Here is a 17,450-nt window from a genome sequence, read left to right as displayed (position 1 = left end):
TGAAATTTGAGGTTCTAACAGCATTTTGAATATGTTGATGCCAGAAAATGCTGTGAGAACTTGTAGGGAGACAAAAGTTCCTATGAAGTGTTTACTCCCACCATTGTCAGGGCTGATGATGTAGGCAGTAGTTTCTCTTAAGTGTAAGCAGTTACATGGCTTAACAATCTAGAATACCAACATCGACACGGAGTTCCACTGTCAGGATACACATGAAATTGTAGAAATATTGGTTAACGGATGACGTAAGTATCTCAGCTGGTCTTTGAATGGAGCAGCATGAGGTTCACGTTTGGGTGTAGAAGCAAATGGGTCACTTGATTCTTGCGCCATTCAATTCACATTCTGTTCACAAAAAGAAGAAAAACAAAATAACACCAGCAGTCAGTTCCATGCAACAGTTTGTTCAACAAACACATTCACACTTCTTATGGAGTGTTCTCACTACGACAACTCAACTGAAGTTTGAAGCAACTGTTCTTGAACTTGGCATTTCACATTCAACTGAAATATCCACCTCTTTCAGGTTGTGTCACAACTAGAGTCTCTTTGGACTCGCTGCTACTCACACCTGAGGCCATTTCATCTGCTTCAGTAGGAAAAGTCGATCTGGAATATAATTTAATGATGAACTCAGCAACCAAGAGTTGGTTCAGAGGGACTACCAGGAAGTTTCAAGTCCGGTGTGACCTGATTTGGTTCAGTTTCAATTGCTTCAGTGCAAACACTCCCCAGATACTAAACACCAATGACAACTGACTTTCAAGAAAGAAAATGGAAAACAAGAATCTAACAAAATATATGTGGCAACACAGCTGTTCCCTAGTATTTTATTCACTCCCTTAGTTCACTGTAGTTTTGACAACATTTAATAAGACTTTGATTAAACTGATCAACTTCTTCCTGGCTGCATTCGAACTGCGAGCTCTCCCAGTGAGGGAGGGTTTGCAGAATTACATTTATTAGTGCACTGTTTAAAATCCGAAATCAATCTGTACGAAATCTGAATGTTTGTATTTGTTTTTATTGTAGCCTAAGTGTTACAGTCTTCAGGCTTATATTTTTTTTTAGAAATCTTTATGAAGCCACCTCACGTTATCTACAATTATTTGTAAAAATACATGCTTCGACTTTAGTAATGCTTTATCAGGAACAGAGATTTGTCGTGCAGGCAGCATGAGCACTGTGGCATGAAGGTTCGAGGAGCCACTGCACTTAATTTCCGAAGTTTCATGTCGTTTTATATCGATATTTTAAATGTGGTACAAACACAATTTTTAATTACGGTTTATTTCCAAACTGAAGTTCTTTGCGGCAAATCGTTAATTTTATATTACGAATGACAATGTGTGGATGAAGTGGCTGAAATATTGAATCTATATTACGTTTAATTAACTTTTAAATCCTACTGATAACAGTATGCCAGACCTGCTCTTTCAATCGACAGTTCTAAATTTTACCTACAGGCTGTATTTATGGTTTCATGTGATTCTTCGAGCGGACGGCAATAATTCTTCTAAAGAGCATCAACAAGCATTTTTGTAGTATTGTGGGTTGTGTTTTCTTTGAGGTACGTGCTGGATGTTTAAATATTAAGATGAAGTTGAAATTCAGATGTTTAACACTGGTATTTCTTAGTTTCGTCTGCTTGTCTGTTGTCTTTAAGTATGTCCTATGTATAAGCCTACTTCAACATTTTTGCTTAGTTTGATTCTGCGAGTTTCAGCAAACGCATTTAGACCACGGCGCACGGAGGCATTCTGAGCTACTCATTGTGATTTCTTTTAAGTTCTCACGGCCAAGAGAATGTTGTTGTTGTTCTGGGTTGTGACCTCGTGTAGACTCGTAGTTAGATATAAACGTTTAAGAGAAACATACTGTTTCAATCTTCAAGGTTGGAGACCTCTCTCAATTCAAACAAATAACATCATCACCTTTATCAAATTGGAGTTTGTGAGATCTGCTATTTGTGTTCCAAGATTTCTTTTGTTTAAATATCTTATGGTAAATGACGAATAATCATCATCATCGTCACAACTTCAACAGCGGTAGTAGCACTTTCTTGCTCCATGGAGCCGAGTCCTTCCTGAGAAGAAAAAGACCGCTCAGCCAATCATTAATTCCCCAAAATGTATTATTACCGTGTTCACAAGAGCCCGCCACTGGTCCCTATTCTGGGCCAGATGAATCCAGTCCATAACACCGCATCCTATTATTTAAGATTCATTTTAATATTATCCTCCCACCTACGCCCAGGTGTTCCAAACGGTTCGTCCAAGTCCGAGGTCATGTGTAAAATTTCGTAACAATTTATTAATTTTACGGGAAGAAATTGTTAGCCCACGCCCAACCCCCTAAGCTGGAGGCCCACTCCATGTCGGCTGTCCCCGAATGCTTATTGAATATATTCGAAGTTGCCCTCCATATCTGGAGGAGCGTTAGTAGTAGCAACGCAGATATTAAAGAGAAACGAGATATTTTGTTTGTTGGGCCATGAATTCTGTTAGTGCTAGATGGTTCTCATTTTTAGAACTTTAATTACTCGAAGGTAAGTTAGTTGAGACTTGTATCGACCGAGCAGGTGTAGCACGCGGAAAAAGCTCACAGTACAGAAATGTTACCTTCAAATTTAGTGGACTCGAGAGAGGAAGGGGGAGGGGTGTGTGGTTGGGGGTGGTGTGAGGGAATCGCAATCAGAACTTAATTGCTCGACCAATCACGTTCGCTGTTAGGACGACACCACCCCAATAGAAAACGTAAAATATTTATTATGTAACGTTTGTATTACACTCGTCCACAGTTCTAATTGCTTTGTGTCAGTTTTTGTTAAAAGACGCGTTGTTGCTGGCCGGGATTGAAATGTCGACGATGTTTTCTGCTTAACAACGTGCAGATGTGTAGGCCCCAGCAGCGGCTTCTGTCTGATATTTTCATTGCCTGTCTTGCAGTCGGTCTTATCGTGCGAAAGATCACACCCAAGTTAAAATCCGTGCAATAATAGTTTAAAAACGTCGAATTAAAGGTTTAGTTGCACATTCCTCCAGTTCGCAAACTTGGCCTGTTCTTCACAGACAGAACTGCGCTGGCGTTACAAAAGCCTGAGGCCGCAGATCAGCGTTTTGCGTGGCAAACCACGAGTACCTGATCAAGTTTCGAAATCGAGGGGATGAAAACTGGTAATGTATAAATGAATGCATTTTCAGTACCTCTTCTATCCGCAAACAACAATAGTTAAGCTTCTAGTTCCTCGGAGACTAATCTTTCACTGCCCTCTCAGCTCCTGGCCTACGCCCTCCGCTGCAATGTACGGCGAATGGCGCGCTGCTGTCACGCGCATGCGCTGTGGCGCGAATTTTAAATATACATACCAACTTTGAGCAATTTTTTCGCACCCTTGCACAGCGCATCAGCAGCTGAAATTTTGTGTACAATCATTACTACATGGGCTCTGTAGATGAGAAAAATTTCAGGTGAGGTTTCGGCATGACCAACCTAACCATTCCCTTATCAGAAAGGACTCGGCTCCATGGAGCAAGTAAGTGCTACTACCGCTGTTGAAGATTGTGACGATGATGATGATTCGTCGTTTGCCATAAGTTATTTAAACAAAACAAATCTTGGAACACAAATAGCAGATCTCACAAACTCCAGCTTGATAAAGGTGATGATGTTATTTGTTTGAATTGAGAGAGGTCTCCAACCTTGAAGATGGAAACAGCACCTTTCTCTGAAACGTTCATATCTAACTACGACTCTACACGAGGTCACAACCCAGAACAACACGGAAGATTACATCTAGTGCTGTGTACAAAACTTCAGTCCGAAACCAAAGCAGTGACGTTTACACTCACACATCATCCGTGACTTCATGATCTTAGCAATACAACCTACTGTTGTCTAGGGAAAAAATATTAGCATGTTTGAATGTCACAGAGTAACGAACATGACGGTGAATGAAAACCAATAGCTGAATGACGAAATACGTTTTCAAATGTCACAAACTCACAGTTCGCTCCTGCGCACCAAACAGCGACAGTCAAATATTCCCCGTTCTTTCTTAAACAATAACCGTAGTATGAACAAAACAATCAGTGCATCGTATGTATACTCTAACCACAAACACCTTCACAGCTGTCACAACCATTTGTTTTTCTGCTATTTTCAGTTAAACGACCACTCAAAAACAACATTAATATGAGCAGATTACACATATTAGTTTGATGAAATTAACTGTCACTGACGTTTCTTCACATGTTTTCGTTTGGTTTAATTTCGTCCGTAACCACGTGGATTTTAAAAACGGAGATGTTTAATGTGATGTGTAGTTGGAATGAAATCAGGGCAGATAAAACTGAAAAATAACTCAAAAAGTCCATTTATTTCTTGACTATTTTTAAACTGTGAAGGATGTTTCGTTGTAGTCGTCCAGGCAGTTTATGAAGTGGCATGACGCGTAGTGAGGGATCAGCTGTTTCGCTTGACAGCTCGGAGTCAGTCAGTCTGTGAGACCGCACGCTTCATGTAACAAAACACTTTTCCATTTGGTAGGGAGTTGTTTTCACCCCAAAGTTTGCACAGAAGTGATTACGCGGGCGCACACACCAACATCGTTGAGGGCAAGCCCCCTAGAAATTCACAACCACTGACACTTCCATCAGTGTCTCATGTACGAGACATCTAGCGGTAAGAGTTTGCATCATCGCATCCGACATGCCATTGCTGACATTATACACACACACACACACACACACTGACACACAGCATTCTGAAATGGAGTCCGTCATAAAGATCTCAAGTGAAAGCAGGCATCGAAGTACTGATAGCGATGAATTTGTTCAACTTCCCACTGAGGTAAGTTTTGTCATCATCTGCAGTGGCATCTAATCAGTTATGCATAAGATTATGTAGTTTATGACCTTGAATCTATTATTGTGACGTGTGCTTTAATTTTTCGTTTTTCAAAGTTGAAGCTTATGTGGTCACCTCTTAAAAACATTCTACTAAAACAAATTTTTTGCATTGCCTTGTTGTCATTGTTATATTTTAAACTGTTTTCATATTCCAGATTATAATATACATCCTGGAGTTTCTGCCTTTGTCAGACAGAATAAGTGCCTCGCAAGTGTGCCATTTGTGGCATAATGCATCAAAATACAACAAACTGCATAGGAATGAAGTAGTGGTATTTCAAGATGACCTCACTAGACCTCTACAAGTCTTCGAAAATAGTCTTGGAACATTTCTGCATTTTGTGTTCAAAAATGTAGAACTAGGAAGAAAATTAACCAAATTTTGGGATAGATTCTGTCCACAAATGCAGTCTCTTTCCATAGATACTTGTGATATATCAGAAAAGACCTTTATACATATTTTATCAAAGTGCTCACATTTAGAAACTCTCATTGTGAGGGCTTGTTGTGATCTTTTAAAGTCAGGAAGGGTTCTGGAGCAGAAATCGGATGTTATTCTGCTTAGTAACACTCTTGTCAAACTTAGGGAGCTAAGACTTGATTTCATTTCAGATTTGTCGGATGCCCTTTTCAATAGATTTATGGCAATTGCTTCCAATTTGGAAGATCTGTCATTGACAAGATGTCGGATCTGTTTCAATTTTGAGCTGTGTAAGAAATATTACCCTGGTGACATGTTAGAATCTGGCTACACAATGGCATCAGAAAGTGTTCTGACATTCGTTAATATATTAAAACACATTGAGTCAAAAGCAGGGAAGATTAGAAAGTTGAGTTTTGGTGTCACGGGCATTGATGATGCAGCATTGTCACAACTAGCAGAAGTACCAGAACTACATCTTGAAACACTTCATCTTCAGTGTTGCCTACAGCTGAACAATGAAGGCATACTCAGACTCACAGAATACCAACAGAGTCTCACTGAATTAGATCTAAGTCGTTGTCGTGGCATTGGTGATCCTTCTCTCATAGCTATCTGTTACAACCTAAAGAACCTTTTGACGCTCAATATAGAGGCCTGCCGTACCATAACAAACACAGGCATATCAGAACTCCGTCATCTCAAGAAATTAGTAAATTTAAACCTGTCAAAATGTGATGAGGTATCAGGTGGGGGCATTGAGAGGGGACTTTACTCCTCTGTAAATCTGCAGTTGCAACAACTTAATCTTGCTGAACTCTCCTTCGGTGAGAGAACTTTGTGTCGTATAGCAGAGAACCTTCCTAGGCTTATATATCTTAACCTTGGGGGCTGTTCCAATGCAGTGACAGACATGTCTGTTCAGACCATTTTCCAACACCAGGTGTGGCTTCGATCCCTCAAACTGAGATTGTGTCGCAAAGTAACAGATGCTGGACTCACAGGGATGGGGTTGAGAACAAGAGGAGAAGAAGTTGAAAATGGTTTCTCAATTATTAGATTGAAAGGTATGCAGAATATGTTAATATTTAAATACAGACGATTGTTTGATTATATAATTTAAGGATATCATCAGAGAAACTGATTTATGATAATTATTTATTTTTCCCCTCAGGTTTGCAAGAACTAGATTTGTATGGCTGCGAAAGAATCACAGATGTCAGCCTTAAGTATGCCATTAGTTTTCTTGAATTTCGACGTTTAAGTCTGAGTTTCTGCCCGCAGGTTAGTTTCATCAGGAAATTTAATATCTCTTGCTTCTAATGGGGTTTCTTGATATCTTACCTTTTCTTCTAAAACACCAAGTCTTTCGCTTTTAATAAAATTGTACAGAAGAACAAGGGGATTGTTAGAAATGAACATTTACAAAATATTCAATTCTACTTTTTATTTGTACATTTTACATTTTGATTTCAGGTAACAGATGCAGGCATCTCAGATCTGGCCGCAAAGAACCCAAGCATTGAAACCCTTGAAATGAACTCTTGTATCAGTATCACAGACAGTGGCATTATTGAACTTGTGAATCATTTGTCAAGACTGAAACATCTTGAATTGCAGGTATATGTCACTTTATATCAAGCAAGTTAACTTGGCACATAACACATGCTGATAAAGTTAATAAGCGAGAACCCAGGATTGTATTTCTGTGGTTCCTCATGATTACTTCAGATTATCAAATTATTTTAATAAAATATGTTTTATAGAGAAGTCCTTCAGATCTGAAACTAAGCAAAGTATTTTCAGTCATAATAAATAAAATAAATAAAACATTTTAAGTGTAGGATCTGTGATAGATCATAATGGGCTATCAAATTAAAGTTTCACAGTGATACATTACAAATCTCCCCATAAAAGTATCTTCCAAATAAAAAACATATATATGCCAAAAATAAAGTATTTAAAAATAATTACCATTTGGGGATATGGAAAATCCGAAGTGACAATGAATTCCAAATGAAGGAGTTTATCATAAGACAATGTGTAATTAATTGTTATACTGTGAAATATTACAATTTTGCATTTCTAATCTGCTCAGTGATGGCATTGTGTTTATCGTGGACAGTACACAAGCAACTGTCATATGATATGTTTACAATTTTCTTCAAACTTCTCTGGTTAATTGATACATAGCAGTGTGATTATTATCTGTTGCAAGTGCTAAATAATGGGTATGATCTCCTCCACAGGGATTCCCCAACCTGACAAGTGCAGGCCTTACAGCAATTCGACAGAGATGTCGCAGTCTGAAGTACCGGGATATAAACTGGCGCTCTGGAATGCCTCTAGAAAGCATAGAACATTTGAAATTACACCAGTACTCCCTGCACGAACTTCACACTTTTCTCATTGCAGCCAAGAAATTTAATGAATCTAGTGTAAAGGAACGAATCTAGTACCCCCACCTCCACCAGTGAAGTTCTGCTCCTTGTTGTGACACTAGTAACTGCATTTATTTGGTGAAAATGAAAATTTGTCAGTGAAATATAAATGTTTTTCTAGTGATAGTTTGATGGCAAAGATAATGACCAAGAGAGAGAGCTTACAGCTTAATGATTCATGATGAAAGTTCTTGATTTTACAACATTTACAAAACTTTGAGGTTGGATTAATGGTGTTGAAGTATGGACTGGAAACATCTGGTTCCGGACGCAGTCCAGTGATGGGCTCTTGTGAAAACAATAATGAATGTTGGAGTTCTGTGAGAAAAAGGGAATTTACTATCAGGATGACAATAAGCTTTACAGTAAGGACCCTGTTTCACGGAGTTGGTCAGAAATGAGAAATAGGAAGGCATGTCAAAACGCTAAATTGGGTCCAACCAGTCTTAAAAACCCTGGATTTTTGGCTCAAGAATCCAGCACCTTATCCCTACATATCCAGGTCACCCATTTTAAGAGTGAGAACTACTTGTATATCTATGTCAATGCCATTATGTACCATTCTGGATAACATACAAACTAGTCTTATGTAATGAATTTCAGATTGTGGTCTCTGATAGTTCCACCATCAAACTCTAATGCATGGCTGATTTCTTGGGGTTTCATCTACACGACTGTCTAATGTATTTTACATTTTTATACATCAGACCTGTCAGTGAATTTCCATCTTAAAAGATTACCAGTTTCCTCAAATTGGTAATACTAAATTTCAATAAGAAATTGTTTTATGAGCTGACTGGTTTCTACCATATCCAGGTGAAAGCTGATGTATCATTATCATAAATTATTTGTTTAAAGCAAACCAGAAGAAACACTGCTTCATCTTGAACTGTTCCAATTGCACTGAGGCAGAAAGTGACGTGAGCTTAAATTTAAGAAGCAGACTCTAGTTTTCACACCAACAAGACAGAAACTAAACTGAGATTTCCTTGACTTTTCACAACAAAAATAAAACTTCTTATTAAATGGGTATATTTTCACAGTTCTTACCTCAGGTATCTTTTTTCCTAGAGCCTCAGGAGTTTCCAAAAGATTTATCTGTCAGTCCATGTCTAGAGAATACCATTGTTACACTGCAAATTAAAACCAACAGTTATTTGTTTTCACATTTTATTCAAATATTTTGTTTCTCTTATTCAGTGATACATATTGCAACAAGCAGATCTTTGCTGTCTCTAGTAATGATAAGTATTTGATTTAGGACACTCTTAAGGTTGTTCTCCATTTCCAGTGTAAAATGTAGGTCGGAGAAGCTATTTATTAGTAATATACTAGAGCAACGCTGGATCGCTTTCTCTATAGTCCTTGTCATTCTTTCTCGATAATTTCGAGTTTTTCGTCTATCGGTTTCTGTTGATATTTAATACTTCGTTTTTCAGCGTGTTTTTTTCGCTCTTCTGTGCTTGCTGAATACGTTTTTCTACGTGTTCTTAATATGGTCTCGTTTATCAATGTAAGTCTTCTTTCGCTTTTCCTGATTTGTAAAATAGGTCTGATGTTTTAGTTCTTTACGTCGCTGTTCAGAGGCCGACTGTTCTTAGTCAGTCAACTTTCTACGTCCAACTCCATCCTTGGCAATCTTCGATGTATGGTTCCATAAAGACGTATTGTTCTGTGAAAATGCTATGAGTAATAACGAAAGGGGATTGTTGACAGCAATATAGCAACACAACAATGCAGAGTAAACAAATTACGTAACATTTTTTATTCTATGATTTCAAATAGTAAAAGTGTGACACTTTTACATTTGTCGATAAATTTTCTAGATTTTGTAATGTGATTATCGTCAAAGATAAGCCATTCATCATTATAACGTCGCCATGCTTTAAAATGTCGTCGTCGGGGCCCCGTGTTACCGACACGATGAAGTGTGGCGTAAGGGGACGGTCACCGTCCTGGTCCATGGCCCGGCGCGTCGATCGGAGTTGCAGGACACCCTGCACAGCAATGTTCATGGCGGCCAGCTCCTCGCGTACCTCGGCCTCGGGCATGCGTACGCCCAGGTTTTTAATCACCAGGCGCACGCACCGATCCTCGGGGAGGGAGAATGTGTATAAACTCACACCCTCGCCCTCACCGAGGGACCGAAGGACCCTGACGGTGGCCCGGAACCCGTCGGCGGTCTCAGGCACAAGAGTCAGGTTTTCTCCCTTCATCTGCGCCACGATCCCGCAGGCCGACTCCGCGCGAATCCTATGCAGGAAGCCGCGAACGTCCTTCACCCCAGAGACGTACACCGGGGTTTTGTTACGGCGCTCCCCCGGAGCCGTTTTGTCCACTTGAGCGTGGAAGGAAGAAGCGGCGTCAAATGACATGCCAGTGAGCGGCCCGGACAGGTCCCCGGAAGCCCGGGGAGACCTGCGCAAAAGTGCCTCCTCCATCGAGGAAGCGGGTCCCGGCCGGGAGCCGGGAGCCGGGTCCCTTGGCTGCGGGCTTCACTGTCCCGCTTGGCGGTTTCAGCGCGGCGGGGTGAGCGGGGGGAGGTCCGCGGGACGACTTCACGTCCCTCACTCCTTTAATCTCTTGCGAGGCCCCGGCTTTAGTGGGGAGCGGTGCCGAGGAATCCACCCCAGCAGTCGCCCCTTTAACCGGTCGCCGCCACTACCCCTGTGTACGCCGCGCTGACCTCGGCATAGCTGCCAAGTTGCCGGCCACGCGAGGTGGCTTGTTCGCTCGTGGAGGTGGTTGCTGCTACCGCCTGGCCATCGAGCCGATGAACTTTGGCCGGTGCCGGCAGAGGAGGGGACCCGGCTCCGGACAGTGGTCCGGGCGCCGGGCGCCTGGATGCGGGTTCCGACGAACCGCCCGAGTTGAACAAGTCCAACTCGTTGGCTTTCCTCTTGCCAGCGTTGGCTCGAGTAGGCCCTCCGACCACGGCTGTTGCTGCTGTAGTTACTACTGCTGCTGCTGCTGCCCGCTGTCTCTTCTTTTCCGCTTCGATGGCGTCCAGAAGCTGCTTCCGCACCTGCTGGAGCAGCTCAGGGAGGTGGGCCTTCAGAAAGGCCAGCTCACCTCCTTCCATGTCTCGCCGAGCGCTGAGAAACTCTCCGTGGATAACTATCCGTGAACAACTATTCGTGGACAACTATCCGTGGACAACTCTCCTCTCAATGAATATCTCAATCATCCCCCCAAATGCGTGCGTTAGCTTTAAACAGGGCCTCCATTTTGGACTAAACAAAGCATGCATGTGTCTTCCATATATGGGCATGGAATATTTTTGGCCAATCAGAAGCGATAATTTTAGGGCGGTTCCAAGGGCGCACATCATCGTGAGCGTCCCTACAAATTCTATTTGAAGCGCGAGATTATCTCGCGTCGATTCTCTTTTGGGCAACAATTGAAGGCGGAACCTGTGTCGCTGGTGGCCACAATGTGGAACTGCGGTAATTTGCAGCTGGGGTGAGAGGAACCTATTGCCTATTGACTAGCTGCTATTAGCCAACCTAAAAGAATTCGTTCCACAACCACTGAAGGAACAACAGACAAATGAGTCAATGGTGACATTTCTGTCAGTAGGTCTAGGCCGGTGTTTCCCTGGCGTGTGTAAAGGTGACAGTGTGCCCTTCTCGTCTCTATCTTTTGACTCTCGCCTTACCTTCTTAATTACAGCCTTAGATACACCCGTGTATTTGGAAATTTCAGCTCTTTCCGTCTTGCTTCCTCATCAAACAGCTTCACTACACTGGATATTATTTCCCGCTCTTCCCTGTGAATAGTTTTCCTCTGTTTACGTACACTCGACATCTTTAAATCACCTGTGATTGAATATAGAATATTATCACAACACCCACAGAACACAGTACAGACGCACTCACTACACGCTAATCTCAACCGCTTGATGTTTCAGTCTGTGTGTCTTAGAATAACTCTCTGGCGTGCACACTTCCCACCAATAGCAGCCCTCTAGCCCAGCTGATAAGTAACATTCCCCGCTCACCGCAACAGAAACGGCTTCCGCCAGCAGGGTTTTTTCATGAACTGTGGACAGTGTGTAATATGCAATTACATATATCAGCTGGTAGTTAGAAGCGCCTATGTTTCGGCAAAAATGTAACGAAAAAGTGTAACTTCATTGTTATGTTACCTAGGGAAAGTCATTGTTATGTTACCTGGCAAACGAAAAAGTGTAACTTCATTGTTATGTTACCTAGAAAACGTCATCTGTTTATCAACAAATAAACAACAATGGTTACCTAGGAAACATCTGTTTATCAAGAAATCAACAATAATGGTTACCTAAGGAACATCTATTTACTCGGAATTTTTGTTACCAAGGAAACGTCATCTGTTTACTCGGCATTATTGTTACCTATAAAACATTTCATTACATTACATTACCTTACATTACATTAAATTACATTACCTTACCTTACATTACATTACCTTACCTTACCTTACATTACATTACCTTACCTTACCTTACCTTACATTACATTACCTTACCTTACCTTACCTTACCTTACCTTACACAACATTTCATTACATTACCTGGGTCTCGGGTCGATTCCCGGCCGTGCCCGAATTTATAACTTGTGTTGGGCAAGGCAGTGGTCTAGGCAACATGGAGTTTTCCTCCGGGGGCTTCCCCGGTTTCTCCGTGGCATCAAAACAATTACTCCATTCACACACAGAAGAAGGCAATGGCAAACCACTTCTGGATCATCTGCCAGGAACGTATATGAACAGGTCCCAGTCCGAGAAAAGGATGCAAGGATAGAGTTCATATGGACTTGTCGTCAGACAGAACATTAATAAATAAATACCTTACATTACATTACATTACCTTACCTTACATGACATTACATTACCTTACATTACCTTACATTACCTTACCTTACCTTACCTTACCTTACATTACATTACATTACATTACCTTACCTTACCTTACCTTACATTACATTACGTTACCTTACCTTACCTTACCTTACCTTACCTTACCTTACCTTACATGACAATACATTACATTACATTACCTTATCTTATCTTACCTTACCTTACCTTAAATTTTCTTACACAACATTTCATTACATTACATTCAGCTACCACAGACTAATTCTAGTTAAATAAACAATGTCTTAATCAAATTTATCTCAATTGTAAAGCATGTATAAAGTAAATATTTAGAATAAAGCCAATATATAAACTTCCTTTCCGTATAGACGTATTTACGTCAAATTCTCCGGAACCGTGGTTCCCCTATCACATGCATGGCGCATGACGGCACAAACCTTGTGTTTTGAGTCACTAAATTCAGTAACCGATACTAAGACGAGAACAAAAATATGATCTGAGACTGTTGAAACCATAAGTACTGCAACTGTGTTTGTCGGCATAACTGTAAGTGGTTACACAGGCGGTTGAAATTAACGGATAATGAAAAATATTAAGAGCTGATGGTTTCAACAGAATAAAACTAATGAAAAGACACAGACATTTTTAAGATAACTGGAACTGAAACAAATGAGAGGCCTCAGAAACAACCAAGATGTCCTTGGAAGGACATCTGACACAGTATGGAAGAGACTGGAATAATGTTTACATATTTCGGAATGTGAGATTACAGACTGCAGTGCACTTTTATGCAACACTGCAAAGGTGAAATGATGTACAGAGTTTAAGTACGTGAAATTTGAGGTTCTAACAGCATTTTGAATATGTTGATGCCAGAAAATGCTGTGAGAACTTGTAGGGAGACAAAAGTTCCTATGAAGTGTTTACTCCCACCATTGTCAGGGCTGATGATGTAGGCAGTAGTTTCTCTTAAGTGTAAGCAGTTACATGGCTTAACAATCTAGAATACCAACATCGACACGGAGTTCCACTGTCAGGATACACATGAAATTGTAGAAATATTGGTTAACGGATGACGTAAGTATCTCAGCTGGTCTTTGAATGGAGCAGCATGAGGTTCACGTTTGGGTGTAGAAGCAAATGGGTCACTTGATTCTTGCGCCATTCAATTCACATTCTGTTCACAAAAAGAAGAAAAACAAAATAACACCAGCAGTCAGTTCCATGCAACAGTTTGTTCAACAAACACATTCACACTTCTTATGGAGTGTTCTCACTACGACAACTCAACTGAAGTTTGAAGCAACTGTTCTTGAACTTGGCATTTCACATTCAACTGAAATATCCACCTCTTTCAGGTTGTGTCACAACTAGAGTCTCTTTGGACTCGCTGCTACTCACACCTGAGGCCATTTCATCTGCTTCAGTAGGAAAAGTCGATCTGGAATATAATTTAATGATGAACTCAGCAACCAAGAGTTGGTTCAGAGGGACTACCAGGAAGTTTCAAGTCCGGTGTGACCTGATTTGGTTCAGTTTCAATTGCTTCAGTGCAAACACTCCCCAGATACTAAACACCAATGACAACTGACTTTCAAGAAAGAAAATGGAAAACAAGAATCTAACAAAATATATGTGGCAACACAGCTGTTCCCTAGTATTTTATTCACTCCCTTAGTTCACTGTAGTTTTGACAACATTTAATAAGACTTTGATTAAACTGATCAACTTCTTCCTGGCTGCATTCGAACTGCGAGCTCTCCCAGTGAGGGAGGGTTTGCAGAATTACATTTATTAGTGCACTGTTTAAAATCCGAAATCAATCTGTACGAAATCTGAATGTTTGTATTTGTTTTTATTGTAGCCTAAGTGTTACAGTCTTCAGGCTTATATTTTTTTTTAGAAATCTTTATGAAGCCACCTCACGTTATCTACAATTATTTGTAAAAATACATGCTTCGACTTTAGTAATGCTTTATCAGGAACAGAGATTTGTCGTGCAGGCAGCATGAGCACTGTGGCATGAAGGTTCGAGGAGCCACTGCACTTAATTTCCGAAGTTTCATGTCGTTTTATATCGATATTTTAAATGTGGTACAAACACAATTTTTAATTACGGTTTATTTCCAAACTGAAGTTCTTTGCGGCAAATCGTTAATTTTATATTACGAATGACAATGTGTGGATGAAGTGGCTGAAATATTGAATCTATATTACGTTTAATTAACTTTTAAATCCTACTGATAACAGTATGCCCCACCTGCTCTTTCAATCGACAGTTCTAAATTTTACCTTTGGACTGTTTTTATGGTTTCATGTGATTCTTCTAGCGGACGGCGATAATTCTTCTAAAGAGCATCAACAATGATTTTTATAGTGGTTGTGGGTTGTGTTTTCTTTGAGGTACGTGCTGGATGTTTAAATATTAAGATGAAGTTGAAATTCAGATGTTTAACACTGGTATTTCTTAGTTTCGTCTGCTTGTCTGTTGTCTTTAAGTATGTCCTATGTATAAGCCTACTTCAACATTTTTGCTTAGTTTGATTCTGCGAGTTTCAGCAAACGCATTTAGACCACGGCGCACGGAGGCATTCTGAGCTACTCATTGTGATTTCCTTTAGGTTTTCACGGCCAAGAGAATGTTGTTGTTGTTCTGGGTTGTGACCTCGTGTAGACTCGTAGTTAGATATGAACGTTTCAGAGAAACTTACTGTTTCCGTCACAATTCAAACAAATAACATAATAAACGTTATCAGGTCGGAATTTGTGAGATCTGCTATTTGTATTACAAGATTTCTTTTGTTTAAATATCTTATGATAAATGACGATTCATCATCATCATCATCATCACAATCTTCAACAGCGGTAGTATCACTTTCTTGCTCCATGGAGCCGAGTCCTTCCTGAGAAGAAAAACACCGTTCAGCCGATCATTAATTTCCCAAAATATATTATTACCGTGTTCACAAGAGCCCGCCCCTGGTCCCTATTCTGGGCCAGATGAATCCAGTCCATAACACCCCATCCTATTATTTAAGATTCATTTTAATATTATCCTCCCACCTACGCCCAGGTGTTCCAAACGGTTCGTCCAAGTCCGAGGTCATGTGTAAAATTTCGTAACAATTTATTAATTTGACGGGGAGAAATTGTTAGCCCACGCCCAACCCCCAAGCTGGAGGCACAATCCATGTCGGCTGTCCCCGAATGCTTATTGAATATATTCGAAGTTGCCCTCCATATCTGGAGGAGCGTTAGTAGTAACAACGCAGATATTAAAGAGAAACGAGATATTTTGTTTGTTGGGCCATGAATTCTGTTAGTGCTAGATGGTTCTCATTTTTAGAACTATAATTACTCGAAGGTAAGTTAGTTGAGACTTGTATCGACCGAGCAGGTGTAGCACGCGGAAAAAGCTCACAGTACAGAAATGTTACCTTCAAATTTAGTGGACTCGTGAGAGGGAGGGGGAGGGGTGTGTGGTTGGGGGTGGTGTGAGAGAATCGCAATCACAACTTAATTGCTCGACCAACTCCAATCACGTTCGCTGTTAGGACGACACCGCCCCAATAGAAAACGTAAAATATTTATTATGTAACGTTTGTATTACACTCGTCCACAGTTCTAATTGCTTTGTGTCAGTTTTTGTTAAAAGACGCGTTGTTGCTGGCCGGGATTGAAATGTCGACGATGTTTTCTGCTTAACAACTTGCAGATGTGCAGGAACCAGCAACGGCTTCTGTCTGATATTTTCATTGCCTGACTCGCAGTCGGTCTTATCGTGCGAAAGATCACACCCAAGTTAAAATCCATGCAATAATATTTTAAAAACGTCGAATTAAAGGTTTAGTTGCACATTCCTCTAGTTCGCAAACTTGGCTTGTTCTGCGCAGACAGAACTGCGCTGGCGTTACTAAAGCTTGAGGTCGCAGATCAGCGTTTTGCGTGGCATACCACGAGTACCTGATCAAGTTTCGAAATCGAGGAGATTAAAACTGATAATGTATAAATGAATTCATTTTCAGTACTTCTACTATGCGTAAACAACAATAGTTAAGCTTCTAGCTCCTCGGAGACTAATCTTTCACTGCCCCCTCAGTTCCTGGCCTACGCCCTCCGCTGCAATGTACCGGTGAATGCCGCGCTGCTGTCACGCGCATGCGATGTGGCGCGAATTTTAAATATGCATACCAAATTTGAGCAATTTTTTCGCACCCTTGCACAGCGCATCAGCAGCTGAAATTTTGTGTACAATCATTACTAGGTAAGACTTATTCATTATTCATATCCACTTTGTTGAATGATGCAGGTTACAAGGTGTTTTCTTGAAAGACTTAAACACAATAATTTTTATTTATTTTAATGATATCATTTTTGGTGGGATAATCCTAATTTGAAAGAGTATACTCGGGGCAGGATGGGGTACACAGAGAATAGGATAAAATGACAAGTGAATGGAATGTGGGGAAGTCTATTCACAGTCTATTGAAGGGTGGATCCGGTATTGATCTTGCTTGAAATGGGACCATAACTCATGTGTAGGTGTTGATAGTCATGATGATGAAGAGGTGCACATGTGTGCTGTCTGCGTTATGTCTAAGTAGATTTCAAATATACAAACTTTCGAAATTTTACATTGTATGCTAAATCATTTTATATCCTAAGTCATAATTATTAGATAATCTGTGTCTTCTCGTTGCCGCCTACCACGTGAGTCTGAAATTGAAATGCCAAAGTGAACGAAGATGAATCAGATGGCTCACGTTATATTAAAACTTCACGCCGCTTCCTCGTCGAACCGCAGTTTGTGGACTGTGCATAACC

General features: G+C 40.5%; 1 protein-coding gene and 1 long non-coding RNA gene across 2 annotated transcripts; one reads left to right on the top strand and one right to left on the bottom strand.

Annotated features, from left to right (window-relative positions):
• Positions 1-4,505: 4,505 nt before the first annotated feature.
• LOC147872289 (uncharacterized) lies at positions 4,506-8,802 on the top strand. Its single transcript, XM_087357904.1, has 5 exons — positions 4,506-4,851; positions 5,066-6,398; positions 6,506-6,615; positions 6,808-6,951; positions 7,581-8,802. Exons 1-5 carry the CDS (start codon positions 4,711-4,713, stop codon positions 7,785-7,787), a joined length of 1,935 nt encoding a protein of 644 aa, XP_087214030.1. The 5' UTR covers positions 4,506-4,710; the 3' UTR covers positions 7,788-8,802.
• On the bottom strand, positions 6,764-11,570 carry LOC147872288 (uncharacterized). Its single transcript, XR_015537597.1, has 3 exons — positions 11,431-11,570; positions 8,823-8,905; positions 6,764-7,676 (listed from the first exon to the last, which is right to left on the bottom strand). It is a non-coding gene; the product is annotated as an uncharacterized LOC147872288 (long non-coding RNA).
• Positions 11,571-17,450: the final 5,880 nt, after the last annotated feature.

The sequence above is a fragment of the Zootermopsis nevadensis genome, unplaced genomic scaffold (assembly GCF_977971745.1).
Source record: "Zootermopsis nevadensis isolate Lab colony 2312 unplaced genomic scaffold, Znev_1.0 Znev_ptg000029l, whole genome shotgun sequence".
Classification (NCBI taxonomy): Eukaryota; Metazoa; Arthropoda; class Insecta; order Blattodea; family Termopsidae; genus Zootermopsis; species Zootermopsis nevadensis.
The sequence above is the reverse complement of the archived record's forward strand: the minus strand, read 5'-3'. Positions and strand labels throughout refer to the sequence as shown.

Coding starts and splice junctions, on each gene's coding strand:
- LOC147872289 (XM_087357904.1), top strand. CDS start 4,711: ATGCCATTGCTGACATTATACACACACACACACACACACACTGACACA. Junction 6,616..6,807: donor GTCTGAGTTTCTGCCCGCAG/GTTAGTTTCATC, acceptor TTTTGATTTCAG/GTAACAGATGCAGGCATCTC. Junction 6,952..7,580: donor TGAAACATCTTGAATTGCAG/GTATATGTCACT, acceptor TCTCCTCCACAG/GGATTCCCCAACCTGACAAG.